Below are 27,117 nucleotides of genomic sequence, written 5' to 3' on the forward strand. Positions count from 1 at the left end.
GGTGGGGGTGGTGCTGGTCATTGTGATTCCTTTTTGGCCTTGTTAGTGTTATTAGTAGCACAAGACGTGTGCTGTGGAAATTGATTTGTGGATATTACTTCCTCTGGATACCTTGTGCATGCATGTCTACAGTCTACATCATAACTGATTGAATTTGACATACCGTTTTCATAAACTATGATTTTTGTGTCCTACAGTTGATTCATTTCTGGTGACTCAGGATGCTGTCCAACTGTGAGCCTGCCAAAGGTAGGAAAAGAAGAAACGAAGAGCCTATGAAAGAACTTGTGATTAAAGATCTTGCAATGCAGGTTTCACAGCATTCTTTGCTTTAGCACATGCTCACAGCACTCTCTTTCTTCATTTCATTTATTGTTAAAATCCTCTATACGGATTCAGTAGGTTGCAGAGCTCAAGGCTGAAAAAGATTCATGGTCCAAGCATCGCAAAAATGAAGGTGAAAAGTACCAGCAGGTTGCAACTTCTGAAACTCAAGTTTTAAAAGCTAAGATTGACTCAATAAATGCCAAAATTGAGGAAATGGGAGCAAACGTGAGACACAACTGCATGCATTCTACAATTTAGATTTTTATTGTTATTAAGTATTTGTGTTGCTGTGGAGATTAGGTCTTTTTTTTTTTTTTTTTTTTCTTTTCTCTTTAAACATTTCTATTTTCTGAGTAAGCATATGCTAAACTGACAATTTAACATATGCTCATGTCACTGCTTTTCTTCATTTTCTATTACATAAAACTTCCTTAAGGCCCAGTTTGGAACTCAAAAATTATTAGAGAAAGGAAAAGAAAATATATAAAATCCACGAACAAAATTTTGATTTTACAAATCATTAATATTTGACTTTTCCTAATTTTTTATTATATAAAACAAACTTTCATTTTTAATAGTATTTCATATAGAAGGAAAATATAATGGAAACTGAATTTTCTCCTTATTTTCCTTTCTTTTTCTTTTTCCAAATAAAATCCTTGATTGAATCGGACCATAAATTCCTCTATATGGATTCATGTAAGTTGCAGAGCTAAAAGCTGAAAAAGAGTCATTGTCCAAGTGTCTCACGGACAAAGATGAAGAGTACTGTGTTTCGAAATTTGAAATTCAAGTTTTAAAAGTTGAGAATGACAAAGAATGCCAGAATTGAGGCGATGAATGCTGAAATTGAGGAAATGAGAGAAAATGTGAGCCATGACTGCATGCATTCTACTTTTAGACATTTTCTCATAATTAAGTATTTGTTTATGTGGCGATATATGGGTCTATTTTGCTGGTTAAGTATGTATATTTTCTGAGTAAGCATATGCTAAACTTACAACTTAGCAGATGCTCACAAGCTTTGCTTTTTTTCTTTTTTTTTTTTCATTTTCTATTACTCTTTAAAAATTCCTTAAATTCCACTATATTCTTTAGGTTGCAGAGCTCAAGGCTGAAAAAGAGTCATTGTCCAAGTCTCTCACAGGTGATGGTGAAAAGTACCAGATTACAACTGCTGAAATTGAGGAAATGAGAGCCAACAGTGCAGCGATGGGAGCAAACGTAAGTCATGACTGCCTGCATTCTACAAGTTATACTTTTACTCGATATTAAGTATTTGGGTTGTTGTGGAGATTATATGGGTCCTTTTTGCTTGTTAAGTATGTATATTTTCTGAACAAGTGCAAAAGGAAATTGTGAGACTAAAGTTAGCAAACTATGCTATAATGCATGGTTGTGCCCAACATACTATTTAGATAATTGAAATCTCCAATCATAAATAAGAACAAGTACTTTTCAGGCAACTTGATATTGTCCAGTGCTTGTGTACTGAGATAATATGTTTAAATTAAACTTGTTGAGCACAATCAGTTAAGATTTTGGTTTATCTGCGTTGAGGTTCAACAGCTGGACCTGTACCTAATAAACACTTTTGCTTGGCTTCAAGCCTGATGTTTTTAGGCATTGATATATCCTCACTGGATTCTTTTTGATGTTGTATTTTGTTTAGTAACGAGTTTTGTGGAGCTTGTCGCAAACTGTTGAATGCATAATGCGCTGAAACTTTTTCTCAGTCATACCCCATGGATATTTGTATCTGCAGGCATAAGCTGCTTCAAGGTTAGAGTTTGTAAGCATTTAAACATTGTTTTTTTGCTCATTGATTCCTAGATGCATAATTTTCTTAAACATGTCATCTGGTCAAACAATATGGATATGTTGCATCTGGTGTGCATCTTCCTCATCACTTTTTTTGTTTGTTTGGTGTTGCTGGTATTTGTTGGTCTTTGTATAGTTGTCGCAATTACATTGCATTACTGTGGTTGTTTCTACTTTCATGGTGTGGATGCTAACATGTTCTTTGCTGAATTTGAGTTGAGCTAGCTGAGTGCTTAGTTCAGGGGTTGGTCCCAACTTCCTATGTTTCTAGCATGAGATTTCTCTGGATCATGCTGGTCATTTTATTTCTGATTATCTTAGTAGTTCAATCCATATTATTTTAACCCATGAAATGGGGCTCACTTACTTATATATTGGAAACATTGGCAGTCATGCTTTAGTTTGAAGTTCATCAATCAATAAACACTTTGTATCCATTTGAACGGTCATGACTTACAGGCCTATCTTTTTTCAAATGCGATTCTTTCTAGGTGAGGAAGCTTGCAGATATGGTTCAAAGTTTGAAAGGCTTCAACCCCGCCCCCTGTCCCGTGTCTGATGTACCTAGCACCGGTGTGCCATTTGTCAATGGGCAGTCTGATGTTCCAATCGATGCTTCTGTCCCAACACAACTTGGCACAAACTGCTCTGACCATCAACTAGTTCCTGATACTACATATGCTCCATGCGTCCAAAGACCAAGCAATATGTTTCACTGCAATACCCCTGCTGTCCCAGCTGCTGACAGCGAGAAGATCGATGCTAAAGGAAACAAGAAGGGCCAAACATCTATCTCTAGTGCCCCTGATTGAAAAAGTAATAAGCAGAAGTGGATCTCAGATGTTCCATCTCCCCGGTTTTTTGGGTCTAGTGGCTCTGATCCCATTAGGTAGCTTTTATTATTGGCTGAAGAACATCTTAAAAATTCAAACTTCCTCTGCTTTCATTTTGTTTATCTTGTCCGGTTCTATTATGTTGTCTTTAAGTATCAGCTAGAAGCTACATATATTATTGCATGCAAGGCTCAAAACACATTCTTGCATGAAATTAGTTTCTGGTTTGTTAATTGCAGTGGTTCCTCCAACACAGCAAAAAGGCATGAAATACATAACATAGAAAATCAAAGAATGCTACAAAGAAATAGGTTTTGCCATTTTGTATTAGTAGTTGGCCTGATTTTGGCTCGGTGATTGTTAAGGCTATGGGAAAATGCTGCCATCCTTGAAGGAGGATGAAGCAGCTTTTGCTAAGAGAATTTAATATTAATGGTTTGTGTTTAGATTGCTAATTATTAATGGTTTATGTTTATGGGTGGAAGCATGTGTTGGCAAAGAGGTTCTATTAACACATCTGAAGCAATTTTGGGTCAACTCAAAAAGGGTGATTGAAGCTTTTTTTTAGGGTAAATATATTTGTTCATGCTGATTTTTGTATATTTGATTTTTGTCAAGATTTCTATAACAAAAAATAAAAGTTTGTGCTTGAAGAATTGATGTTATCAACACTACCCAACCAACCATCGTTCAAGAATAATTTTCAGCTCAAACAGATTTTGCCTGTTCTGATATTATATTTTTCTTTTTATTATTTTTTTGTTAAGTTTGTTACAAAGAATATTTTTTTCTCTCTCTCTCTCCTGCGTATATATATACACTCTGTTATGCCTTTATAGACATCAATACAAAAAGTAGCAGAATACGTTTCCTTTATTATCTTCTTTTATCTTCTTTATTTTCACCTTTTTATCATGGTATCAAAGCCCTGTTAGGACTTGCGTCCATTCCCTCGTTTGCAGCATGGCAGAATCTCCTACTGCATCGTCTTCTTACACGCAACCCCTAGTTATTTCCCTTCCTTCTCCCATCAATATGATTACAGTGAAGTTAACCCATGACAACTACTTACTGTGGAAGGCACAACTCATACCCTATCTCAAAGGTCAGAATCTCTTTGGATACATTGATGGCTCCTTAGTTCCTCCTCACTCAATCGGCAAGAACAATGCACCGTCCCCTGAATTCCTCGCCTGGCAACAGCAGGATCAAGCCATCATCAGTGTCCTGATCTCCTCCCTCTCTGAAACGCTGATTGCTCATGTCCTCACAGCTACCTCTTCTCTGTGAGGTGTAGACAACGCTTGAAGATCTTTTTGCTACAAAATCAAATGCAAGCATCATGTAGGTTCAACTCCAGCTCACTACCCTCAAGAAGGGTTCAAAAACCATACTTGAATACTATCGTCGGGCGAAGCTCCTCCAGGACTACCTTGCCATGGCCGGTAAAATCATTCCTTCATCTGATTTCATTACATATCTCCTGGCTGGTTCAGGCTCCGACTACGATTCCCTTGTTACATCCATCACTACTCGTGTGGATCCACTTACTCCGGCGCAAGTATACAGCCATCTCCTGACTCATGAAGCACGTTTGAATCATCAGAGCACTGCACTTACAGCATCTCCTGAATTTTCTGCTTACACCACTCAAACAAAACCTGCTACCAGCTTCTCTTGCGACCGAGGCTTCTCACACGCTAGGGGCAATTTCAGAGGTGGTGGTCGTGGGGGTTGTGGCAGGCATGGTGGTCGTCCTCCCTCCTCCTCCCTAGTTTCCTTTTCACCTAACCGACCCACCTGTCAGGTCTGTCATAAAAGAGGTCACACCGCCATCTCCTGTTACCACCGATTTGATTATAGTTATCAATCTCCTCCACCCCCTTCCCTCTCAGCCCACCTCACTTCAGGCCCACAATTTCAGCAACCATTTTCCACACCTACATACTCCAATTGTTACCCTGATTCAACTGCTACCCACCACTTCACCCATGATCTCTCTAATCTCTCTCTCAACCCTTCTGAATACAAAGGTGATGAACAAGTTCGTGTTGGTGATGGCTTTTCGCTCCCAATTCACCATGTTGGCAACTCCACCATACCTTCCTCCAATGGCAGTATTCTCCTCTCCAAACTCTATCATGTTCCCTCAATTTCTAAGAATTTAATTTCAGTCCGCAAATTATGTGAGGATAATTCTTATTTTTTGAATTTCACTCATCTTTTTTCTGTGTGAAGGACTCACAAACTCAGCAGCTTCTCCTTCGCGGTTCTACTAAGGATGGCATGTACATGTTCCAATCTCCATCTCCTCATGCTCATGTTGGTGAGCGTGTCTCCTCATCTCAGTGGCACTCTCGTCTTGGTCACCCTTCCATGCAATTAGTCCATAAACTCATCTCATAGATGTCTTTGCCCACCAAATCCTCTCCCTCTTCGGTTTTATGCTCTTCATGCTGCAAGGCTAAGCTTCACCAGCTCCCTTATGGTCGCTCATCTCATCGTTCACTTGCCCGCTTCATCTCATTTTCTCCGATGTTTGGGGCCCTGCACCAGTGATCTCTCGTGGTGGTTTTCGCTATTATGTTTCCTTTGTAGATGACTACAATCAATTTACTTGGATTTTTCCTTTAAAATGCAAATCTGATGTAGTCTCTGTTTTTTTTTTTTTTCAAATGCCATGTAGAAACTCTCTTTAATACAAAAATCCGTTCATTACAATCTGATTGGGGTGGTGAATTTCAATCTCTTAATAATGTGTTAAAATCCTTTGGTATTTGTCATCGCATCTTTTGTCCCTATGCTCATTCACAAAATGGCTCGGTTGAAAGAAAACACAGGCACATTGTGGAAATTGGTCTTGCTCTTCTTGCTCATTCTACTTTACCTCATCCCTACTGGTCCGATGCTTTTATTACTATCGCTTTCTTAATTAATCGTCTACCCTCCCCTATTTTAAATAACAAATCCCCATTTGAGATTTTATTTCATTTCAAACCTGATTACCTTTTTAAAAAAACTTTTGGTTGTCAATGTTGGCCTAATCTTAGGCCATATGATCAACACAAAATGGACTTCAGATCCCTTCCTTGTGTTTTTCTCGGCTATAGTTCTTCTCATCATGGTTATCTGTGTTTTCATGTTCCTACTGGCCGTATGTACATCTCCCAGGATGTTTTATTTGATGAACATGTCTTCCCATTTGCCGATTCCAGTTTCAGCTCCCCTCAATATCGTTCAGCTCAGCCCATTCCCAGTCGGCCCATTGGATTTTTCCCCACTTCTAGACCCAGCCCATCATCTCCTCCCAGTAACACTGGGCCTTCAACACACCCTTCCATCCCTCGCTCCCAAACCCAGCTCTCACCTGCTCCCGCTTCCTCCTCTCGACAATCCACTAGGGCTTCCCGCAACTCGTCATCATTGCCACACTCTCCTTCGCCTTCTTCTCCTTCTCCCTAAGCAACTCCTATCACTTCCCTTTATCCCATGCACACAAGATCCAAAGCACAAAAAGTTTGCCCTAAAATCCGAATTGATGGAACCATCCCCTGGCCTCTGCCTCGCGCCCATACCACTACCATTGATGTCCCAGAGGAGCCCACCTCTATTACTCAGGCCTCCAAATTTCCTGAATGGAGGCACGCGATGTAGGTTGAGTTTGATGCTTTGATGTCCACAAATACATAGTCTCTTGTTCCTCCTACACCCAATCAACATGTTGTTGGTTGTCGCTGGATTTTTAAGACGAAACATCTGTCTAATGGATCCATTGAGAGACAAAAGGCCCGCTTGGTTGCCAAAGGTTATAGCTAACTTGAAAGGTTTGGATTACACTGAAACCTTTAGCCTTGTGATCAAACCCACTACAATCAGGTTAGTTCTCTCCATTGCAGTCTCGTCTGGCTGGCCAATTCATCAATTGGATGTTCAAAATGCCTTTTTACATGGCAACTTGGATGAGCAGGTTTTCATGACTCAACCCTCGGGGTTCATTCATCCACAATTTTCTCATTATGTTTGTAAACTCAATCGTGCTCTCTATTGCCTTAAATAGGCTCCTCGAGCCTGGTATGCTAGGCTCAGATCTCGGCTGCTGGAATTTGGATTTATTGTTTCCAAATCAGATACATCCCTATTCATTTATCAGCATCAATCCGTAACAGTTTACTTTCTTGTATATGTTGATGACATTGTGATTACAAGCTCCAGTTCGAGTGTTATATCCCACTTCATTTCTGCCCTGACCTCTGACTTTCCTATTAAGGATTTGGGATCTTTACACTACTTCTTGGGTATTGAATGTCATCATACCTCTGCTGGGCTCATGCTTTGTCAACGAAAATATATCTTGGATCTACTTAACAAGACAAATATGATGAACTGCAAGCCAATCACCAGTCCTATGTCCTCCTCCACTAAATTATTTGCTTTTACTCCACTCCTGTTCCAGATCCTACACTATATCGAAGTGTAGTAGGTAGCTTACAGTACCTACTCTTCACCAGACCGAACTTGGCCTTCTTTGTCAATCGTGTTTGTCAATTCATGCATGCCCCATGTTTATCTCACTATCAAAGTGTTAAGCGTATCTTACACTATCTAAAACATACTCTGCACTATGGCTTACTGTTGCAACCCTCAAATACCTTATCCCTGACTGCCTACACAGATGCAGACTGGGTAGGGTGTCTCGATGACAGAAAATCAACTGGAGGTTACTGTGTCTTCCTTGGTGGCAACTTAGTTTCATGGAGCTCAAATAAGCAACCCACTATTGCCAGATCCAGCACAGAGGCTTGTGAACTACTGTGGTTACAATCCCTTTTATCTGAATTGGGTGTTTTCCTATCCACATCTCCAACTCTCTTTTGTGATAACTTGGGAGCAACTTACTTGTCTATGAATCCAGTTATGCACTCTCGAACTAAACATGTTGATGTTCACTATCATTTTGTCCGTGATCGCATTTAGGCAGGAGCTCTTCAGGTCTCTTTTCTTTCAAGCAAGGATCAACTCGCTGATATGTTCACAAAACCCTTATCTGCTTCTCGATTTGCATCTCTCCGTTCGAGCCTCACTGTTCTTCCACACACGTTTGGCTCGCAGGGGCGTATCAACACTACCCAACCAACCATCGCTCAAAATAATTTTCAGCTCAAACAAATTTTGTCTGTTCTGATATTATATTTTTCTTTTTATTATTTTTTTGTTAAGTTTGTTACAGAGAATATATTTTTTTCTCTCTCTCCTGTGTATATATATACACTTTGTTCTGCCTTTACAGACATCAATACAAAAAGTAGCAGAATACGTTTCCTTTATTATCTTCTTTTATCTTCTTTATTTTCACCTTTTTATTAGATGTTAATAAAGATCTAAATTTGTTCTTGATTTTAGTAAGTCTGCAGCTCTCAACTCTCTCTCCCCTCTAAAACATACAAATACAATATATATATATATATATATATATATATATATATATATATATATATATATATAAAGAAGATAGATTGACATTAAATAGGCCAAAAAGAATTGGATAGTACGCTTCTTGGCCAATAAATCACTCCACGTAAGTAGGTGGTAGCACATGTAATCAGGTAAAGTCGACATATCAGTGATATCACACTATTTTGTGTGATTTTATTGGATGACAAGACCTAACTGGAGTCCATCATGTTTTTTTAAAGGACCTAATTTTTCATTTTTTAAATTTACTTTAAATGTTTCTAGTCATTCAGACCATCAAACAAGCATAAACATATATTTCCTTATGCCACGGTATTATAAATGAAACCTTGTTATGAATATAATTCAAACCCAAAATTCAATTCAACTACTAGGTCAAACCTCCTTCAATCATGAACCAAGTTAGTTCTCAATAATAAATTAATGCATGTTCCCATCCATTTTTTCTTTTCTAAAAGCCTACTAACTTAAGATAATAACAAGTGGCGAAAATATATGGACCCTCGACTAAAAATTTATTTTAGAAACAAAGTGAGATATTTAATTTGTTCATGTTATTTTAATTTAAAAATATTTGAAGTTCAATTTAAGGTTTTGAAGGTCATGCCTTTTGTTCTACTTTCATATCTACCATTCATATTTTAAAAATATTGTGAATCAATACTACCATGTTATGGATGCTCCTCCAAGCTTTTCAAAGTGACAATAAAACTCCTTTAAACTAACTATTTAATTATAAAAGACCCCTTCTATTAGAAAAATTCATTAAATTAATAATATTCTTTTAATAGAATTTTCTTTACAAGCCCAAGAACATACAAAACATCTTTACATATCAATTAACTTAAAAGAACATATAGAACATGAATTTTTTTTGTTTAGAATTGATATATCTAGTTTTATTTTCTAAGATTTTATACATCTTGATTTTTTTTAAGGAATTGAATTTATGGGAAAATTATTAGAGTTTGTGATGATTGGTTGTTCATTTTATTTTATTTTTTATACTAATCTTGTGTTTGGGAGCGTACGATTGGGACCCTGGATTGAGTTTGTGTAGATTTGAATAAATATACTATAAAATTATATTAAGTTTCTTTCAAATAAATGATACATCCAAATTCAAAACTCAAAATCCATGTTATCAAGCATTGCCTAAGGTAGTGATTAGAAGAATGAATTTTGGTCTTTGAATTTCGATTTGTCTATATTTGAATTAAATTTAATGCGATTTTATGCTATGTTTTTGTTCAAATTCATGTAAATTCGTGTTTAAAACCTAAGTCTGAGCTCCCAAATTTTGGTATTAGATGTTGTTAGATTATTATCTAAAGCATTCCTTAAAAAAGTTGCGACAAAATATGCGTTCTGAAATTAGTGGGGCAATACCAAAACAATAGAATATAAAGGCAAAAGTAAAGAAGGGGAACAGATTTTTCATTGTGTAATGAAAATAGTTGGGATATATTTTTTTATTGAAATACAAATATTGTGTTTGTGAGAATGAATTTGGAATCCAATTTGAATTTCTATGAATTTAGATAAAATTTAATATATAATAATTTTAATTAAAAATTATGAATGGAGGCCAAAGTTCGACTAGAGGTGAATGAATCATTCTTGAACCGTGTGACCAAGCAAAATAGAATTTTCAAGGACCAGTAATTTGAATTTCAAGTTTGAAAACAGATAATATCTCTAAAAGTAAAAATTAAAAAATAAAAAATACAGATAAATAGAAAAATATATTTGACAATGGTACGCGCTTTCTCAAACGGACTCGATTGATTTTCCGATTTTACACCATCTCTTCTCTGCAACTGCCTGAGCCCTCAAACGAAGAAAGCTTCGCGAGACGATCATGACGGATCTCGTCGCTAGAGGAGAAGATTATGAGAAGAAGGCAGAGAAGAAGCTCAACGGTTGGGGATTGTTCAGCAACAAATACGAAGATGCTGCCGATCTCTACGATAAAGCCGCCAATTCCTTCAAGCTCGCCAAATCATGTAATTGCTTACTAACTCATTGTTCTTCTATTTCCTTCGATGCCGTTCAGCGTGACATCTTCGTGCTATTTTGCCTTGCCTTGCCTTGCTTTTATTTTTTTATTTTTTTTATTTTTTGGTTTAGTTTGATGATGATTGAGGGGTTTTTTTTTTTTGGATCAATAGATTTGTGACGGATCGCAATTGTGTTTCGATGGAGTGCTTTTTCTTTTGTTACATAAAATGTTAGCTATATGTTCTAAGTTCATCTTGTTAAGGTAGTTTAAGTCCTCTTCTTTTTCTTTTGATTGATTTCAGACTATTCTGGTGAATTATATGTGATATTTGAATGGATCGTATATTGCCATACTGATGATAAATAGTTTTTATGAGGATTAGGAAAGACAGGGTTTTTGGTCAGTGCTGGAAATAGATGCCAAACGACATTCATATTCTTTTTTCCCTCCATTCTCTTTTTCGAAGTCCTGACGTTTTTGATTGGTTTGATGAGAAGAAGGAAGTTTATACTTTTGATCATATTCCTAAAATTTTTGTTGCTGAGAACCTTAGAGTTCATGTAACACCCCTTAGTCCAACAAGATTCAAACAACGAACTTTAGAAGTGGCCTGGCATTTGTAAAATTAATGTTAAAGCTATTTCAGATCTTGTTGATTTTTTGAGCTGTAAGTGATCTATAGTTGGGTTCTCAGCCCCCTGCTTCCCTTCTAGTGAGTTTGCGTGCGCATTGGATGTGAATGATTAAAAATCAAGAATATTTTAAAAATTGTAACTTAAAGGTGATCTTCTAAGTTATTGGATTTGAATGTAAACTATGTAAAACTCAACAGACCTGTCTATGTTTATGGTCACATTAATGCTCACCTAACATGTACTGATAATTTGGTGTTTCGTTAATGAGCAGTATTCCCATGTGAGGTGAATAAAATATGAGCTGCTCCAAAGTTAAACTACTCTTACAAGGAATGTGTAGGCACGCCCACCCAATAGTTTAACTTTCTAGAAAATAGCAGGTAATTAATGAATATTAATTGCTAATAAATAATTTACAAAATTATTTGAATTAACATAATGTATATTGTCAAAAAATATAATAATTTTAATATAAAAATGACGCAAGGCATAATCTGTCAGATTAGCGATTTCAAGCTATACAGATAACACATTTAGTAGAACAACCTTGAACTGAGACTCTGAGAGATAAATAAGTACAATAAATAATAGCATATGCTTGCCTTGATAAGAGAATATTTTTTTGCTTAATTTTCATTTCAAAATGTTTCTTGAAGTTCATTGTATGCTGTCTTCAAATGAAATCATTATCGGCACTTATGAGAACATTAATTGTCATTCTTATCACTTGACTTGCTTTTATGATTTAAAACATGTGATTAGACCACTTGAGTTGAGTCCTTAGTTTTAAAGAAACAGCTGATCTCTAAAACTTATCAAAAATTTGAAAGAAACAAAAATGACAAATGGGTAAATCCAAAGGTTTGTGTTTTCTCTATTTTTCATGAAAGAGAGTTGAGGATTTTTGAACAACTTGATTTCCTTATTAGTTGCTTATCAACTGCTTTGTGCATCCTGCGGGAGACATTAAAGTGGTCCGTGACAAAGTAAATTTGTAGTTGGATGTATGTGATAGGTGGTGGTCTTTCCTTCTTTCTTTCATCTTCTTCTTCTTCTTCTTGTTTTTTGGGGGAAGGCTACCTTTTTATCATCAGTGACTTGAAAGGGACTGCAAGGAACATTTTCTAATTCCAACCTACTTCACAGGGCATGGCTTTCATGGTTGCTGGCTCTTAATATATCAGAGTTGGTTCATTTGTTGTTTCTCCCATTTGTTGGTTCTGTTTGGCTATGTTCTTTTGTTAAATCTCAAACCATTTTGTTGCTTTAGTAGTGACGAGATTAAGGAATTGAACCATTTTCCTTTAATAACTAGATTTATTTATTTTATGTTTAATGTTGGCTTATGAATTTCTGTGACATGTTTAATGTTGGCTTATGTATTCCTGTGACATGCTGCTCCAGGGGATAAAGCCGCAATAGCAAATGTCAATTTGGCAAGCTGCCATTTGAAGGTTAGTGTTTCTTTTTAATTCAAATCTCTAACTACTCTAAAGTTGTGAAAAGAAATGAAAATCGATAATACTTAGCAGTTAGCAAACAAATAAAAGAATGCTAATATTAATGTTCTGGAGTTTGGATTTAGCTAACCTTGGGTTGATGTATGATACTGGTATACAGATTGTGATGTAGAAAAAAAGCCAAAAAAAAGATTATACTTTCTTCTCTGTATTTTTTTCTTCATAAACCTGTATAACTATTTACTTATGTTTATAGGTGGACAGCAAACATGAAGCTGCACAAGCATATGTTGATGCTGCTGTTTGCTATAAGAAAATAAATATTAAAGGTATATGTATGGCACTGTCATGTCTATTTGCTTTTGCTTCATGAATGACATTCCATTAAGTTAAACAAAACCAATGGTAAAATGTAGGGAATCTGGGTTTTAAGCTTTGAAGCTAATTCACACTCCTGCGATCTCTGTATTCTTTGCCTACCTCTTTCCCTTGTCCGGATGTTTCTCTTGCTCTGGTGAGCTGCATTGACTGAAGGATGACCTCCCTTCGACAATGTCTCTCTTCAATTTTTTATTTGGGGATTAAGACTTGGAGATGTTAACAACACTAATTTTGATTTCTGAGGACATGCTTGCTTCTTCTTGACCAGCTAGGGAGGCAAGTAGGCAACCACCTAGTGTGTTTGTCCTTGGACTTGCATGTGATGTGACTATGGGTCTGGGGCTTTGAACCTATGGGCAAGGACAGCTGGGGTTGTGTGAATATGGATCCTCTCTTAGCTATTTTTTAGTTTTAAAGGTTCATATATCTTTTTAACAATTTAATGAGACATTATTTCCAGTTTATATAATTTATTTATGTATTTTAAATAAAATATTAAATTCCTAAAAGGCTACACTTCTCCTCATCAGGCATAAAACACCTCTCCTTACACCTTTGCCTCGAAAGTATTTCTGTTTTGCATGTCAGTCTGCATAGTCATGTGCTTCTTGTTCATTTTTGTTTTACCAATACTACCAATATGAGGTTGATATACTAAACCAAACTGCGGCTTATATATTGCCATGCTTCAAATCTTTCTTGTATTTTCATCTGTATTATTAAACTACTTCGAAGTTCAAATTATATTATTGCTGATAAATTATTTGTCTTATCAATATCGTGTGTTCTGCAGAGGCCATATCATGCTTAGAGCGAGCAATAAACCTATTTTTGGATATTGGAAGGTTCAATATGTCTGCAAGGTATTACAAGGTAGAGTATGCAGTGTTTCATGGGATGTGTTAAACTTTGGGCTTGAGGGGAATAATTTTTTAAAAAAATTCTATTTTTATGGTACCTTTATTTTATCTTCCTTACTTCATCTGAACTCTGGCATTTTGTTTATAGTAATACTATCATACTTTTGCTTGATATGGTGTCAACTTTTTAAAACATCATTCGCTAAATGTTTGTGGTGGTGATGTTCATGTAGAATATTACTTCAGACTTCTAAAAAAGTGTCCTCTTGAGCCTTCCTGTTTTTTCTTGTCCTCTTCCTGAATCAATCCCAATGCCCAGGTGGTCTCAGCCAAACTGGAGGTCTTACAAAGAAGATTGTTGTGGGGAAATTTTTTTTGGGAAGAGTTCAAGTTTTATCTTTCCAAATGGAGGACTGTCAAAGAACCTTTACTCTTTTGTATCAAAAAAGAAGAGATTTTATCAAGGAGAAGAAGCAGCACAACAAGGAGCGTAGGAAATCCTCCTTTGAAGATAATATAACCAACAAAAATTAAATATAAAAAAAATTAAAAATAAAAACAGTCAGCAAGTCAATTGTTATGTAAATCTAAAAGAGGAACACCTTTGAAACATCTGCTGGGAAAGCACACACGGAGGCCAGGTACTGAATCCTGTTCCAAAGCATAATGATGTAGGACAAGAAGCAAGACCATGGGTATATCCTTGTTGGAGACTAATACAGAATATATTGGTCAAGGGTTGTTGGGTTTAGTTAATAGTTTATTTTGTGTGTTTAGTTTAGTTAGTGGTAGGATTATGTGTATTTGGGGGACTTAATGCTTGTTGTGTCGTCGTTGCTGGGGGCTTGTTTGTAATACTTTGTGTATTTTAGAAGTATATCTGTAAATTCATGTAGTTTTAGGGGTATATATGTAATTTCTTGTGTTATTGGCTATAAATAATGTGTTAAAGCCATGTAGAAGCATGCATATTGTTGAATTTGAGTTGAAGTGAATGTGAGGTTACCGCCAATTGTATCTCTTTCCTCTCCTCTCCTTTACCTTCTTCCTTCTTCTTCTCCCCTTCACTTCTCTTCTATCTCTCTCAAATTATCTGTTGGCGACTTGGCTGTAGTTCCTTGGTGCTGTCTTGCATCATTCGGTAACCGATCTCTGTTCTTCCATTTCATTCCTCCATTTTTCCTTCTCACTTTTGTTCTTCCCAATTCTATCTCTAAATTCTCATTCTTTCTCTATCTGAAACAGTTCTGTGCTTTGATGTTGGATATCTGGGATATGTTATAAAAGAATTTGATTTATTTTTTTTGAGGGGTTGAAACCTTGGACGAGGGTATAATTCCATCGACAAAGAGTTTAAGACTTGCCTAGTGCACCGGCTGCCACAAAATGCTTGGCTGACGTCCAAACAGTCTGCGGTTTATCATTCCTATTGCTGAGTTTATCATTCTTGATGCGTTCATTGATGCCAATTCCCAATTCAAGTAGACGGTTCTACCAACGAAACGTAGTTTCTTGCATAACTCAAGCACCGACTTTTGCAGAGTCCTAGTTCCTTCTTGCTTTTTATCCTCCAAAATTTCAAAATTTGAGGTTGAGTTTTTTCTAGCTGCGGGAGATATGATGTAGGACAAAAAGCAAGACCTTGGGTAGATCCTTTATGGAGACTAATTCAAAAGGATTGGTCAAGGTATTGTTGGGCTTAGTTTAGAGTTTATTGTGTGTTTGGTTTAATTAGTAGTATGATTATGTGTATTTGGGGGCTTGTTTGTGATACTTGTGTATTTTAGGGGTATGTTAGTAGTTTCATGTACTCTTATGGGTATATACGCAATTGCTTGTGTTATTGGCTATAAATAGTGTGTTAAAGCCATGTAGAAGTTGGTTATTGTTGAATTTGAATTGAAGTGAAGGTGAGTTTTTCTCCAATTGTATCTCTTTCCTCTCCTCTCTTTTTCATTCTTCCTTTTTCATCTTCTTCCCTTCTCCTCTTCTCTATCTCTCCCAAATTATCTGTTGGCTGTAGCTCCTTGATGCTGCCTTGCAATCACATAACCAAAGACATTTTCTTTCTTGTAATAATTCAAGCATTCTGCTCTAAAACATGGCCCTCTTGTGGACTCAGAGAATTGGGGATTGACGATCTGTCCTTGCTCAATTGGGCCCTCTTGGAGAAGTCATTGTGGATACTTATGCTGGTAGAGATTTATGGACCCCTAACCTGGAAGAAGGGCCTACATGGTCCGGTCTTTCAAAATTCTTGTGCTAGGGATGGAAGTTTTCTTGAGCTTTACTATTTTTGTGGTGGCGCCTGGGGGGTGGAAATTCTCTTTTTGTTCCTTGCAAGATACTTGGTGTGGGAAGATACTCTTGCCGAGAAATTTTGCAGATTATATTTCTTGGTGGTAAATAAGGAGGCTATGGTGAGTGATTGTTTGCGAACAATGGGGATTTGGTGTCCCGGAACACAGTTTTTTCTTGGGATATGAGATGTGTTAAAAAATTGGTGGACTTTATGAAGCTTATTTGGGTTTAGACAACAATGGCATTGTGAGGTTCCCCCTAAAAGCCATGGTGATTCTAGGTGTGTGAGTTTTCCATGACGGGGAGTCGGAGAACCAGCATCCCCCCTCCCCCCACCCCCTCATCCCAAATCTTGGTTAATTGTTACTTCTTGTGCAAAAGCATTAGAGAGTCTGTAATAACATCCTTTTCCTTGTTTTGTGGCTAGAGGCTTATGGAAATAGTTTATACTATGCTGGATTTGCTGCTGTTAGATTTTTTTTTTTTTTTTTTCATTTTTATCTTTTAAGAATTCTGGGAGAAAAGCAAATAAGAAAATTTGGTTTCGCTACTTTCTCTTTTGATTGCTTTCCCCTGCAATTCTTTTAATTAATGTCTGATTTTTACCTTTTAAAAAAAACATATGGTATCATTTTACCAGAGGATGTTACAAAATTTGTAAATCACAATTAATGACGTGGAATTCCGATATTTGTTTTTTTTTGCAGGACATTGCTGAATTATATGAGAATGAACAAAATTATGAGCAAGCCATGGCTAATTATGAAAAAGCATCTGAACTTTTCCAAAGTGAAGACGTGACAACTTCTGCAAACCAGTGCAAACAGAAAATTGCTCAATTTGCGGCTCAATTAGAACAGTACGCCTCTCGATACTTCTAGACACTTTTATATTGTGTGCTTGTACAACTTCTGTATATTTTATTTTAGTTTTTGTTATGTTGATCCCTTGGTGCATTTTTTTCTCCTCCTGACCTCGACTCGTTTCATGTACTAGTTTTCTCAGCTTTAGATTTAAAGTTGTCTTGAAGGGAAATCCCTAGATAGGTTGTTGGAATCTTCCTCCCTCTGCATCAAAGATTGGGAACAAGATAGTCAACTCTCTCTTCTCACTTAATGTTTCTTAACATTGATACAAAGGCCTGGAACAGATCCAGACTATGAAAGCACGGACCTTAACTACCTAAGTTGCTCATCCTCAGCCCCACAAAAATAATGTTGCCATTAGCAGTAGGAAGGTGAGACACTGTCAAGCTAGAAGAGATGCCTGGTGCCTGCCCTGAAAAACTTTTAAGTGAACTCCCATCAGCTCTTCTGCAGCAACCTGGAAGAGACTTCAAACACAAAGGAATAAGCGAATATTAGGTCTCCTTATCTTAGACATTTGAAGCTAGGAAAGAAACCTCCTGGAGTCTCATTGAAGAGGATGGAGAATCCATTGAAGATGTGCAGAATTTAATCCAAGGTTGCTACACTGAACTGACCTTCGTCTGTCTAAATTGTAGTTCAGAATCAATGCATTAGCCACGAGATCTGCCTCCAATTTTAGTTGACTTAGTACAAAAGCATTTTGAGCTTCATATATGACTTCACAATAGCACTTTTCAGCCTTAAAACAAACACCTTCATAATTGGCTTGTAAATTCTCCCACTAAAATTAATTGGTATGAAGTCATTGCACTGCCCCTTCCTTCTTGGGAGTCTAGATTGTTGTGTAATATAGCCTAGGTGTGCTCACACATGCAGAAAATCAAAGAAATTAACATGAAGAATACATCAATTTACATGGTTTCATAGTGAATCTATTTCCATGGAGCCTTTGCAAAATCTCTGCTGTGGTCAATGAAAAACTGCCTTAGTTATATACAGTTCCCCACGAGAAAAGCCACGAAATACCCTTAAAACAATATAATGACACCACAGCTGGCTCATTGCCACCTTCTTGTCCTCTAGATCTCACAACTTGAACTCCTTAACCTCTTTTTCATATCCAAAAGGCACCTTCTGGATTTAAGGTCTAGCTTAGATTGCAGCTTACTAGGGATGTGAGTGTATTCTAGGCAGCTGACGGTCCTCAAACAAGAGTAGTCTATCTTTGAACCTGTCCAAACTTTCTCAACCACTTTACCATCAAAATAGCAAGTCATGTTGAAAAGCTCTTACGCAATTGTATTTCTAGTCTCATTCTCTTAGCCATCTCAAGTAGGGTTCTTTTATCCTTTTAGCCGCCCCGTTTTTTCTTTTGAGTCGTGGGAACTGTAAAATATTTGGATCTAGGTTCATAAACTCATTTGACTTGCAGTCCAGCCCATTGACTAACTTGGGACAATGGCTCTCTTGTTTATTTCTCGACCTCTCAAAAGCATTTGTGACTTTTCCTTTACAAGGTAAACCTAAAGCTTCCCATAGTGATCATCAATGAGGCTAACAAAGTACAAAGCTCCATTCCCTGCTATTACCTTTGCAAGCCCCAAACCATCTTTGCAACATAGTATAGAATGCCTTTGCTGTTCTAGGAAGATGGCTTGAATTCTTTTACTCTGCACTCTTTACCCAAGATGCAATAATTGTAGAAGTCAATTCTACTCTACTTCAACCCTTTCAACAATTGTCTTGTGGCATTTATCATATGCTGCCTACTCACATGTTCCAAATGCATATGCGAGAGCATAGTGTCAATTGTGTCAATTTCCAATGAAATGTTTGTTGTACTATGTACAACTGTACTATCTAGTAGCTGACTCAAATTAGTATCAAGCCTTTTACCCTTCGTGAAGACTATAGAACTCTTTGGCACGTTCAAAATTTTACTGCTAGAAGTCCATGTAGAGTTTTCTCTTAGTAAGCAAGAGAGAGAAGATTCTCTTCAATTCTAGAATATGTCTAACATTATGTAATGTTCTGACAATACCATCAAGCATTCTAAATTTGACATTATCTCCAACAACTAGGCTTCCAACATCACATTCCCTAAAGGGCAGCCCGGTGCACAAAGCTCCCGCGTATGTGGGGTTCGGGGAAGGGGCGGACAACAATGGGTCTATAGTACACAGCCTTACCTTGCATTTTTGCAAGAGGCTGTTTCCACGCCTCGAACCTATATGGATCAAATCACTCCTTGTATGGACAGTAACAAATCCATTTTGTTGAAAGAACTGTGACTTGAAGAAACTAGCATAAATTCCTCGTCATCTCATTGTCGCTACTAATTGAGCTTGATGATTTGTGTAGCTATCTTGTCCTCTTTCTTCCAAAGAGATAATCTTGTTCCCTTGTGTTTGCACTTGAAGCAATCAATATTTTTGGTTTTGATTTAGACTTTGACCTATACTTTTGTTTACCATTCTCCTTGGGTCTTTCTCTCCTTTTGTCAGCCTTTGTAATTAGTTCATGATCCTCCTTGTTGAGTTCCATACTAACTTCATTCAACATTGCAGAAACAATTTCATGCTTTCATGGAACAAAATGGACTTCCCCATAGATCAGCGTCATAACCAAGTGTTCAAATGAAGCAGAAGTGGAGGATTATGTCGCCAATACCTTATCTTGATCTTTGATCTTCACTCTGAGCAGATTGCTAAGAATTTGATTAAATTGATTCATGTGCTGATTTGTACCTCCCCTCTTAGGCATACGAAGAAACAGCAGAGTCTGTTGGTATTGCTCTCCGCCACACTTTCTCTAGTTTCGCTCATACCCTTTGTTGTTTTCTCTCCCGTCATGTTGAACAGGATTGAATGTGCCAAACCGGACCAGATAGTACTGAAGGTGATTGTTTGAGTTCCTGCCAATCGTCTTCATCCATCTTATTTTGTTTCTTTTCCAGTAGCTCCCTGTAAACCTTCCCTTGGTAGCTACCTGCATTTGCAACATGCTGAAGTTTCCCAATCTGTCAGGCTAGCTGAACCTAGCCTTATACCCATGCATCCTTGTTGCAAGCTAGATGCAAACCTTAAATAACCCTACTGTGAATTTGGTGCTGTGATACCAATTGTTGTTTAATATGCCCCTAGGGTTATGCACGATTGCCACTCTACGAATTGAAAGAAAACATAAGAAAATGAGAAAACAATTTATGTGGGTGCCGGTGTGCCTATCTTCAAGAGCTTTGTGAAATCTGCACTATATACTCCATAAGAAACTACCTTGTGGTTTCAACCCTCGACTATAAGTATTGCAGACCCCATGTGAAAAAACCCCAAAAAAGACCCTTATACAACCATATGCTGACATTATTCCTAGGTTCAAAGTACCGTGCTCCTCTAATGCACTGACACTTGCCCTCCATGCGATACTTCCCACCTATTTACAAACTTCAAGTGAATAACCCATTTGAATATGAGGCACAACACAATATAAAGACAATGGAAGTGGCATTGAGGCTTTCCTGTAGCTCAAGGTCCTTCTGGTCCCTTGCCCTCCATGCAAAACCTTCTCACTTGTTTACAAATTTCAAGTGGACAACCCTTGTGAATATGAGCCACAACACAATAAAAGACAAGTGAAAGTAGCATTGAGGCTTCCCCACCTCCACCCCCCCTGATTAAAATACTGCTGGAATGTTTCCATATCATTATCTTTTTAATACTCCAACATTGCTTGCAGAACTCCATGGAATCCAATCTGGCCCGATGGGCTTTTTCCCTAGTCTAGAATTAAGAGCAGACAACATTTCCTCTGGAAAATGTTTTGTCAGCTACTTCCTTTTGCAACTATGAAAAATCTGGACTAGGGAAAATGTATTGTTGTTCCCCTCCACCAGCCACAAGGCACTGGAGTACTGCTTCCATTACATTTCTTAATTTGAAGGCGTCTGACATTTTTTTAGATGAGTCAAATTTTCTGTTTAGAAGGGTGTGGACAATTGAGTGATTGAGGAAATTAAAACTTGAAAGTCTGCGGGCCTTATTGTATAGTTCCAGCATCAATGCATATAGGGAGAGGATGCTGCAGTTCAATGGTTGGGGGAAGAAGTTCAAAATTCTCAGTTAAGAACTTCTATTTCTTGATCAATGGAAGTAATGATGGTAATTTTCATTATATTAAACAAAAATTATGGTACTTTCTGCTGGAAAGGTGGAAAGCCAGGGCCCCAGGAAAGTGTTTTTTTTTTTTTGTGGGAAGCTTTTGGTGTGGGGGTGGTGAATTGGTGCTCAATGTGCAAAACTTGGATCTTTTCGAATATCTGGAACTGACATTATGTTCCTGTGCCACTAAAGTTAACAGATTTGAAGAGGCCAAGCATACCCCTCCCACTTCAAAAAAGAAAAAAAAAAAGAGACACGTGCACGCGCGCACACACACACACATAAATGCATGTGCACACAAACAAAAACCCAGGGATAAGAGTTTTATCTATTGGCTAAAACTAATAGCTTTTATCTGTTTTGTTTAGTATGGGAAAGCAATGGAGACATCCTTTTTATAAATTTTAGATATGGGCAGCAATAAATTTGCAGTTTTTTTTCCATGATAGAAATGATTGGAACCTGGCCTGAAAGACAATGATTGTGGAATGTGGACCTGTCCAACTAGCATGAAATGTTGATAAAGGTTTGATAGCATTGATGGAGATTTGATTAATTTGCTCCTGATGTTTATCCAGATATCCAAGGGCTGTTGAAATTTACGAAGAGATAGCAAAGCATTCACTTGGTAATAACTTGCTGAAGTATGGAGTCAAAGGGCATCTTCTTAATGCTGGCCTTTGCCAACTCTGCAGAGGTGATGTTGTTGCCATTACCAACTCATTGGAGCGATATCAGGTGAGAATTTGGTTATTTGTTTTCAGCTTCATGAAGTTCTACCTTGGGTAAGTTAACACATATATCACATTGTTTTTGCAGGAACTGGATCCTACTTTTTCAGGGACACGTGAATACAGATTCCTAGCGGTAGGTTATGGCATATTATATTTGCCATTTTTTTTTTGTATTTCTTTTTCTTGAAAACTAATCTTTTAGAATGATGTATTCCTTTTTAAAAATTTCTTCTGTTTTTTTATTGCAAAATGGGTTTGACCTAATGTATTGGATCTCGGATGGTACATTGTACATTCTTGTTTTCCTATTTAATTCATTTGTCTTTACAACTTGTCATTAATTGCTAAAAGTCAAACTTGCTTCCTTTATATGGTTGTGGGTTTGATCATACAGTATCATTTTTCTTATTATTTTCTATAGGGGAATTTCAGCTCATCTCAGAATGTTTTTCTTATGCAGGATTTGGCTGCTTCAGTTGATGAAGAAGATGTTGCAAAGTTCACTGATGTTGTCAAGGAATTTGATAGCATGACCCCCCTGGTACTTCTCTATTGACCATTGAAATTTTGTTCCTGTTTGAAACCACTTTCATGTTGTTTTCTGGAGTCTAGTAATCTTGCAAATTCAATTGGTCACAGGTGGGCAGGGGTAATGCAGTGTATTCAGTGCAATCTTTATAGGATAATTGACTTAGGAATTTAATATGAAAAAATATGTTTATGTTTATATTATCATAAGAAAAATCCAGGATTTATTTATTTGTATATTTATTATTCTTTTTTTCCTTAGCAGCTTCTAAGTGATAATGGCTTGAAAATTTTGTTGTTCAAGAATGGTATGCTTAAAAATTGCATGTTATGAACTTACCTTGATAGAACAGGGTAAATGTGATGGCAATTGTGGCAGCAGGCAGCCGAGGCTTGTAAATTGTAATTGGCAGAATCCCTCAAACATAGATGATTGGAAAATGCACAATTGCTAGATAAAAAAATCATTATGCAAGATTTGTCCGACTAACTGGGGTTCTGTTGTTTTTTGGTTTCTTTTCTTGGGTGGGGAGTGGGGGAGGTCGGGATATTATCCTAACCTTCTGCATTTTAGGGCTTGAACCTGTGCATCTGCTCTTGAAAACCCTAGACCAGATATTGTACCAGACCATAGCCCTAAAATACAGTGCTTGGATATATGTTTGAATTAGGATTCTTATCCCCAGGGAAGACATAAGATTCTTTGATCCAAGTAAGCAGTAGAAAGTGTGGTGGACTAGTTTGCTGTAGAACATTTAAAGTTGCAAAGCAGCAAGGAGTTGAGGGTTGCTTGCCCCAGCCATTTGTATAAATAAATAGTGAGTTTGGTAACTCGGGTTTGCTCCTTATGTATCATTCAAGTGGAAATTCATCATGTTGTTCCCTTTTCAGAGGAAATTTGATATATTTGTTTGAATTTCTGTTTTTCTTGTTTGATTAGGTTGCTTTTATTAGCCAAAATGTAGTATTTTAAGACTTGAGCTTCCTCTAAAGCTTCTTGTGGTTATAATCGAACTTATTCTTGGAGCTGGCGTCTCAATCATAGTACCAATTCTTTGTTGATTACCTATTTTTATGCACAATTAGTTTGGATAGTAGTAATTCAACCTTATATAATACCTTCTTTGAAATCTTAGCTTCGTCATCTGATTAATCACACTAACACTGAAACCTGTCCCAAACCAACCCCATGTAAGCATCTAACGTACCTTCATGCGTCTTGGCTGTGTACAAACCCCACAATCTTGTTGGTTAAAATTAGTACAAATCTTTATTTAGATTTGTTTATCCTGTTGTTCCAAAATATTGAGAAGGCATTTTATAGAAAACAAGACAAAACTTGAACATGGCACGAAAACTGTTGAAACACCAAAAATTTCAAATCCTTGAAAGAAACTCCTCCAATGACTCTAAATGCGGAAGACAGTAAAAAGGCCTAGAGCACCACTGTTGTCACAGATTATGCCGGCCAGCTCAAAATGCCCTGTGTGATTATTCTGTTTCCTCCCCGAACAAAGCCCATTAAATCATCGCAAATAAAGCACAACTTTAGAAAGATCTTCCTTTTTCTAACTCATTTTTAGATAAATATTCTTTAATTGTTGTACGAGTTTTTCACTCTGGCTAATCCAATTATGTCCTAATTTGGCTAGCATTAAGGTTCCTTAAGATAATTACTGGTGAGATTTGGACAGCAGTCATTGAAAAGTAAGCCTGCTTGAAAGGTCCTCCAGTTACATGCCTGTACTTTCATGTTACTTTTAATAGAATATGGCTGCTGAATTAGCTGGAACGAACTCAAAAACTGTAGCTTTGACGTTCCAAACAACAGATATATTCCTGCTTTTGCCATTTTTGATCAGGAAGGGTTGTTGTGATCATGGAGGGTTGGGCGTTCATTTGATTGTCTTGAGCAGTTGGGGAGATGGTTATGCAAAGACAATTAGGAAAAAGCTTACGGGTGCATTTGGGTTGAGTTTGGCCAACGGGATACTCGGAACTCAACTGGACCAGGAAATTTTAAGCTTGAAACTTGACTTGCACTCGGTGGATCTTATAACTGTCAAACTCAAGCTTGACTAAATTGTGCTCAATTTGATTATACGATAATGTTAAATATATGTATAAGATTTATAAATTATTAAATATGTGCATAAAATATGTTATATATCACTCTTTAGAATATAAAATAGATGAAAACAGCAAAAACTTGTTTAGGCTCATGAATACTATTTTGCAGAACTCAAATCTAACTCCTCAAGCTACCTAAGTAGCATTTTTTTTTATTTTTTTATTATTGTTTATTTGATGTATGATCTTGTGATATTTAAGTCATTCCTTAATTGGCATGTGATTAAATTGCGAGGTGTAAATCATACCTGATTTAGGTTTATCATTGAACATCCTTTAATTTTTTGAAAATTTTGTGAACTTGTATTTTAATATGGCACAATGTGGTGGTGCTCAGGATGCTTGGAAGACGACACTTCTATTGAGGGTGAAGGAAGCGCTGAAAGCTAAAGAGATGGAGGAGGATGATCTTACCTGATTTTTTTTATTTTTATTTTTGGGTTGTGTTACAACACTTCTGTGGTTGTACTGTTTGCTCCTCGTTCCTCTCATTGATTTCATTGTACTATGTGGCTTGCTCTCTCTCATCTACAGACTCGCGCCGCCCATCCACTCCATATAATATATATATATATGGGGAAGGCGAAGAGATAATCTAAGGATTGTCATCGTATTATATTGTAATGATGGGTCTTTACTATTTCTAAATCTCTCTCTGAGCTCTTGAAGTGATCATATTTTTCCATTGTGTTTTGATCAACGCCCTCATTTTCTTGTAAATAAAACTGAATCATTGTGTCCGCATCTATGGGTTGGGTTCTCAAAGTTGAAATCTTTTCCTAAATGATAGGGGTGGCACGTGCAGGTTGGTCCAGTTGCAGGGTGTGCGCTCAGTCTCCACGTGCTGAATTTTTTTTAGACATTTTATTTTAAGCACGTGCTGAAAAATAAAGAATGTAGGGGTATGTCGGCATTGTGCCCAGTGTTCCATCTCTCCTGGTGCGTTAGTTGGGAATTGGAAAGTTGTAGAGGAAAGACGAGTTGTATATTTAATACTCACGCTTGTTGGTTCAGTCATCATGTTGGCCCTTAACGTCCCGCTATTTCAGGATCTCTTTGTTTTAGTGTGTGCGCGTAATTGTCTTCTGTTTTAAATTTTCGTTTTTATGCATTAAAAAAATAAATTATAAAAATACATTTTTTTTATGTTGTCAATTTTTTGTTTTGTTATTGGGTTTAGTTGTTTTTGAAAAAAATTAAAAATCAAATTTGATGGTTCTTGGTGGTTCAGCAATCTAAATATTTTGATATTTAAGATTAATTTTACAGATTAAATTGTTCATTTTATGTATAACTTTTGATTAAAATTAGAATAAAATAATCATATGAATTTAAAATATTATTACAAAGCTATTTAAATAAAATGTTTTTGTTATTTTCGAATTACATGTGCAATAAGATTGTCTAAAATACAATAATTATAATATTTTTATTGTATTATAATCTTTTCCATTATTTTTTGTGTTTTATTATTTTGATCATAATTTTTAATTGCTATTTGATTGAAGGACAAAAATGAGTATTTGTTCAATTTAATTTTAAATTTGTCTTAAATTTAAAAATATTAACCAAAGTTGATTTTTACCTTTTAATTTATTTTGGTTATGAAATAGGTAGAAAAATAAATAAGAAAATAAACATAGATGAGATAGAAATTTAAGTGGTTTGGTTATGCCAATTCCATGGGCGTATGGGATCAAAAACTTCACTACGATGGGAGGAATTACAATATGATATGAAATTGACCTTATACAAAATATATTTATCTTCTCTTTATTTCTATATACCCTACTTCAAGCATGCAAGTGAGTATACAAGCACATAATGTGAATGCAAACATGCAAATATGTGTATTCCAAATGTGAGGGGTAGGGTGCCCTTTTATAGGGTAATATGGATAACATGACATTTATTGGAATGGAAAAACCGAAGTGGTGGGAGATGGGGTGACATACATTTTTCATAACACTCTTACTTGGATGTTACCAATATATTAACTCATTCTGTTAAGATCTTTAAGATGTCTCATTTCGTGGAGATGAACCAATTTCTTGAATGTTGTAGTAAGCAAAACTTTGGTAAACAAATCTACTAGATTATCACTTGATCGGATCTGCTGAACATCTATATCACTATTCTTTTGGAGTTCATGTGTATAGAAGAATTTTGGAGAGATATGTTTTATTATGTCACCCTTTATGTATCCTCATCTTAGTTAAACTATAAATGCATCATTGTTTTCATATAAAACTGTTGGAATATCCTTCATTGATTGAAAACCACAATTTGCTTTGACATAAGAAATCATTAATCTCAACCACACTCATTCTCTACTAGTTTCATGGATAACTAGTATTTCAGAATGATTAGAAGATGTTGCTGTAATCGTCTGCCTTACTGATTTCCAAAATATAACAGTTTTTCCGTAAAGAAATACATATCCAATTTGAGATTTAGCATTGTGAGGATCAGATAGATATCCAGCATCTAGTTGATATTTGGAATCAAATAAGTAGAATAAACCTAAATCAGATGTACATCTCAAATAGCGTAAAATGTGCTTAATTCCATTTCAGTGTCGTCGAATAGGAATAGATTTACAGCAAA

At 36.4% G+C, this 27,117-nt stretch overlaps 2 protein-coding genes across 11 annotated transcripts in view; both read left to right on the forward strand.

The window, feature by feature from the left end:
• Positions 1 to 3,289, forward strand: part of LOC131166450 (uncharacterized) — a 28,624-nt gene extending 25,335 nt beyond the window's left edge. For 7 of the 10 annotated variants that reach the window (XM_058125031.1, XM_058125032.1, XM_058125034.1 and 4 more), the window contains 4 exons: positions 221 to 311; positions 403 to 552; positions 1,426 to 1,551; positions 2,640 to 3,289. In XM_058125031.1, coding sequence (XP_057981014.1) covers positions 221 to 311; positions 403 to 552; positions 1,426 to 1,551; positions 2,640 to 2,960 — 688 coding nt within the window. In that variant the 3' untranslated portion in view covers positions 2,961 to 3,289. Of the gene's footprint in view, positions 1 to 220; positions 312 to 402; positions 553 to 1,425; positions 1,552 to 1,999; positions 2,110 to 2,639 lie in introns of all 10 variants that reach the window. The other 3 variants (XR_009139851.1, XR_009139852.1, XM_058125033.1) reach the window with 3 other exon arrangements.
• Positions 3,290 to 10,082: 6,793 nt separating this feature from the next.
• LOC131166469 (alpha-soluble NSF attachment protein 2) lies at positions 10,083 to 25,158 on the forward strand. The gene is made up of 9 exons (XM_058125068.1): positions 10,083 to 10,459; positions 12,495 to 12,544; positions 12,807 to 12,879; positions 13,725 to 13,804; positions 16,800 to 16,951; positions 21,697 to 21,856; positions 21,938 to 21,985; positions 22,313 to 22,393; positions 24,848 to 25,158. Exons 1-9 carry the CDS (start codon positions 10,315 to 10,317, stop codon positions 24,926 to 24,928), a joined length of 870 nt encoding a protein of 289 aa, XP_057981051.1. The 5' UTR covers positions 10,083 to 10,314; the 3' UTR covers positions 24,929 to 25,158.
• Positions 25,159 to 27,117: the final 1,959 nt, after the last annotated feature.

The sequence above is a fragment of the Malania oleifera genome, chromosome 10 (genome assembly GCF_029873635.1).
Source record: "Malania oleifera isolate guangnan ecotype guangnan chromosome 10, ASM2987363v1, whole genome shotgun sequence".
Taxonomy (NCBI): Eukaryota; Viridiplantae; Streptophyta; class Magnoliopsida; order Santalales; family Ximeniaceae; genus Malania; species Malania oleifera.

Bases quoted from the DNA above. Each gene is read 5' to 3' on its own strand.
- LOC131166469 (XM_058125068.1), top strand. From the start codon at position 10,315: ATGACGGATCTCGTCGCTAGAGGAGAAGATTATGAGAAGAAGGCAGAG. The intron at 10,460-12,494 runs GTAATTGCTTAC...ATGCTGCTCCAG, and splicing joins CTTCAAGCTCGCCAAATCAT to GGGATAAAGCCGCAATAGCA. The intron at 21,986-22,312 runs GTAGGTTATGGC...TTTCTTATGCAG, and splicing joins GTGAATACAGATTCCTAGCG to GATTTGGCTGCTTCAGTTGA.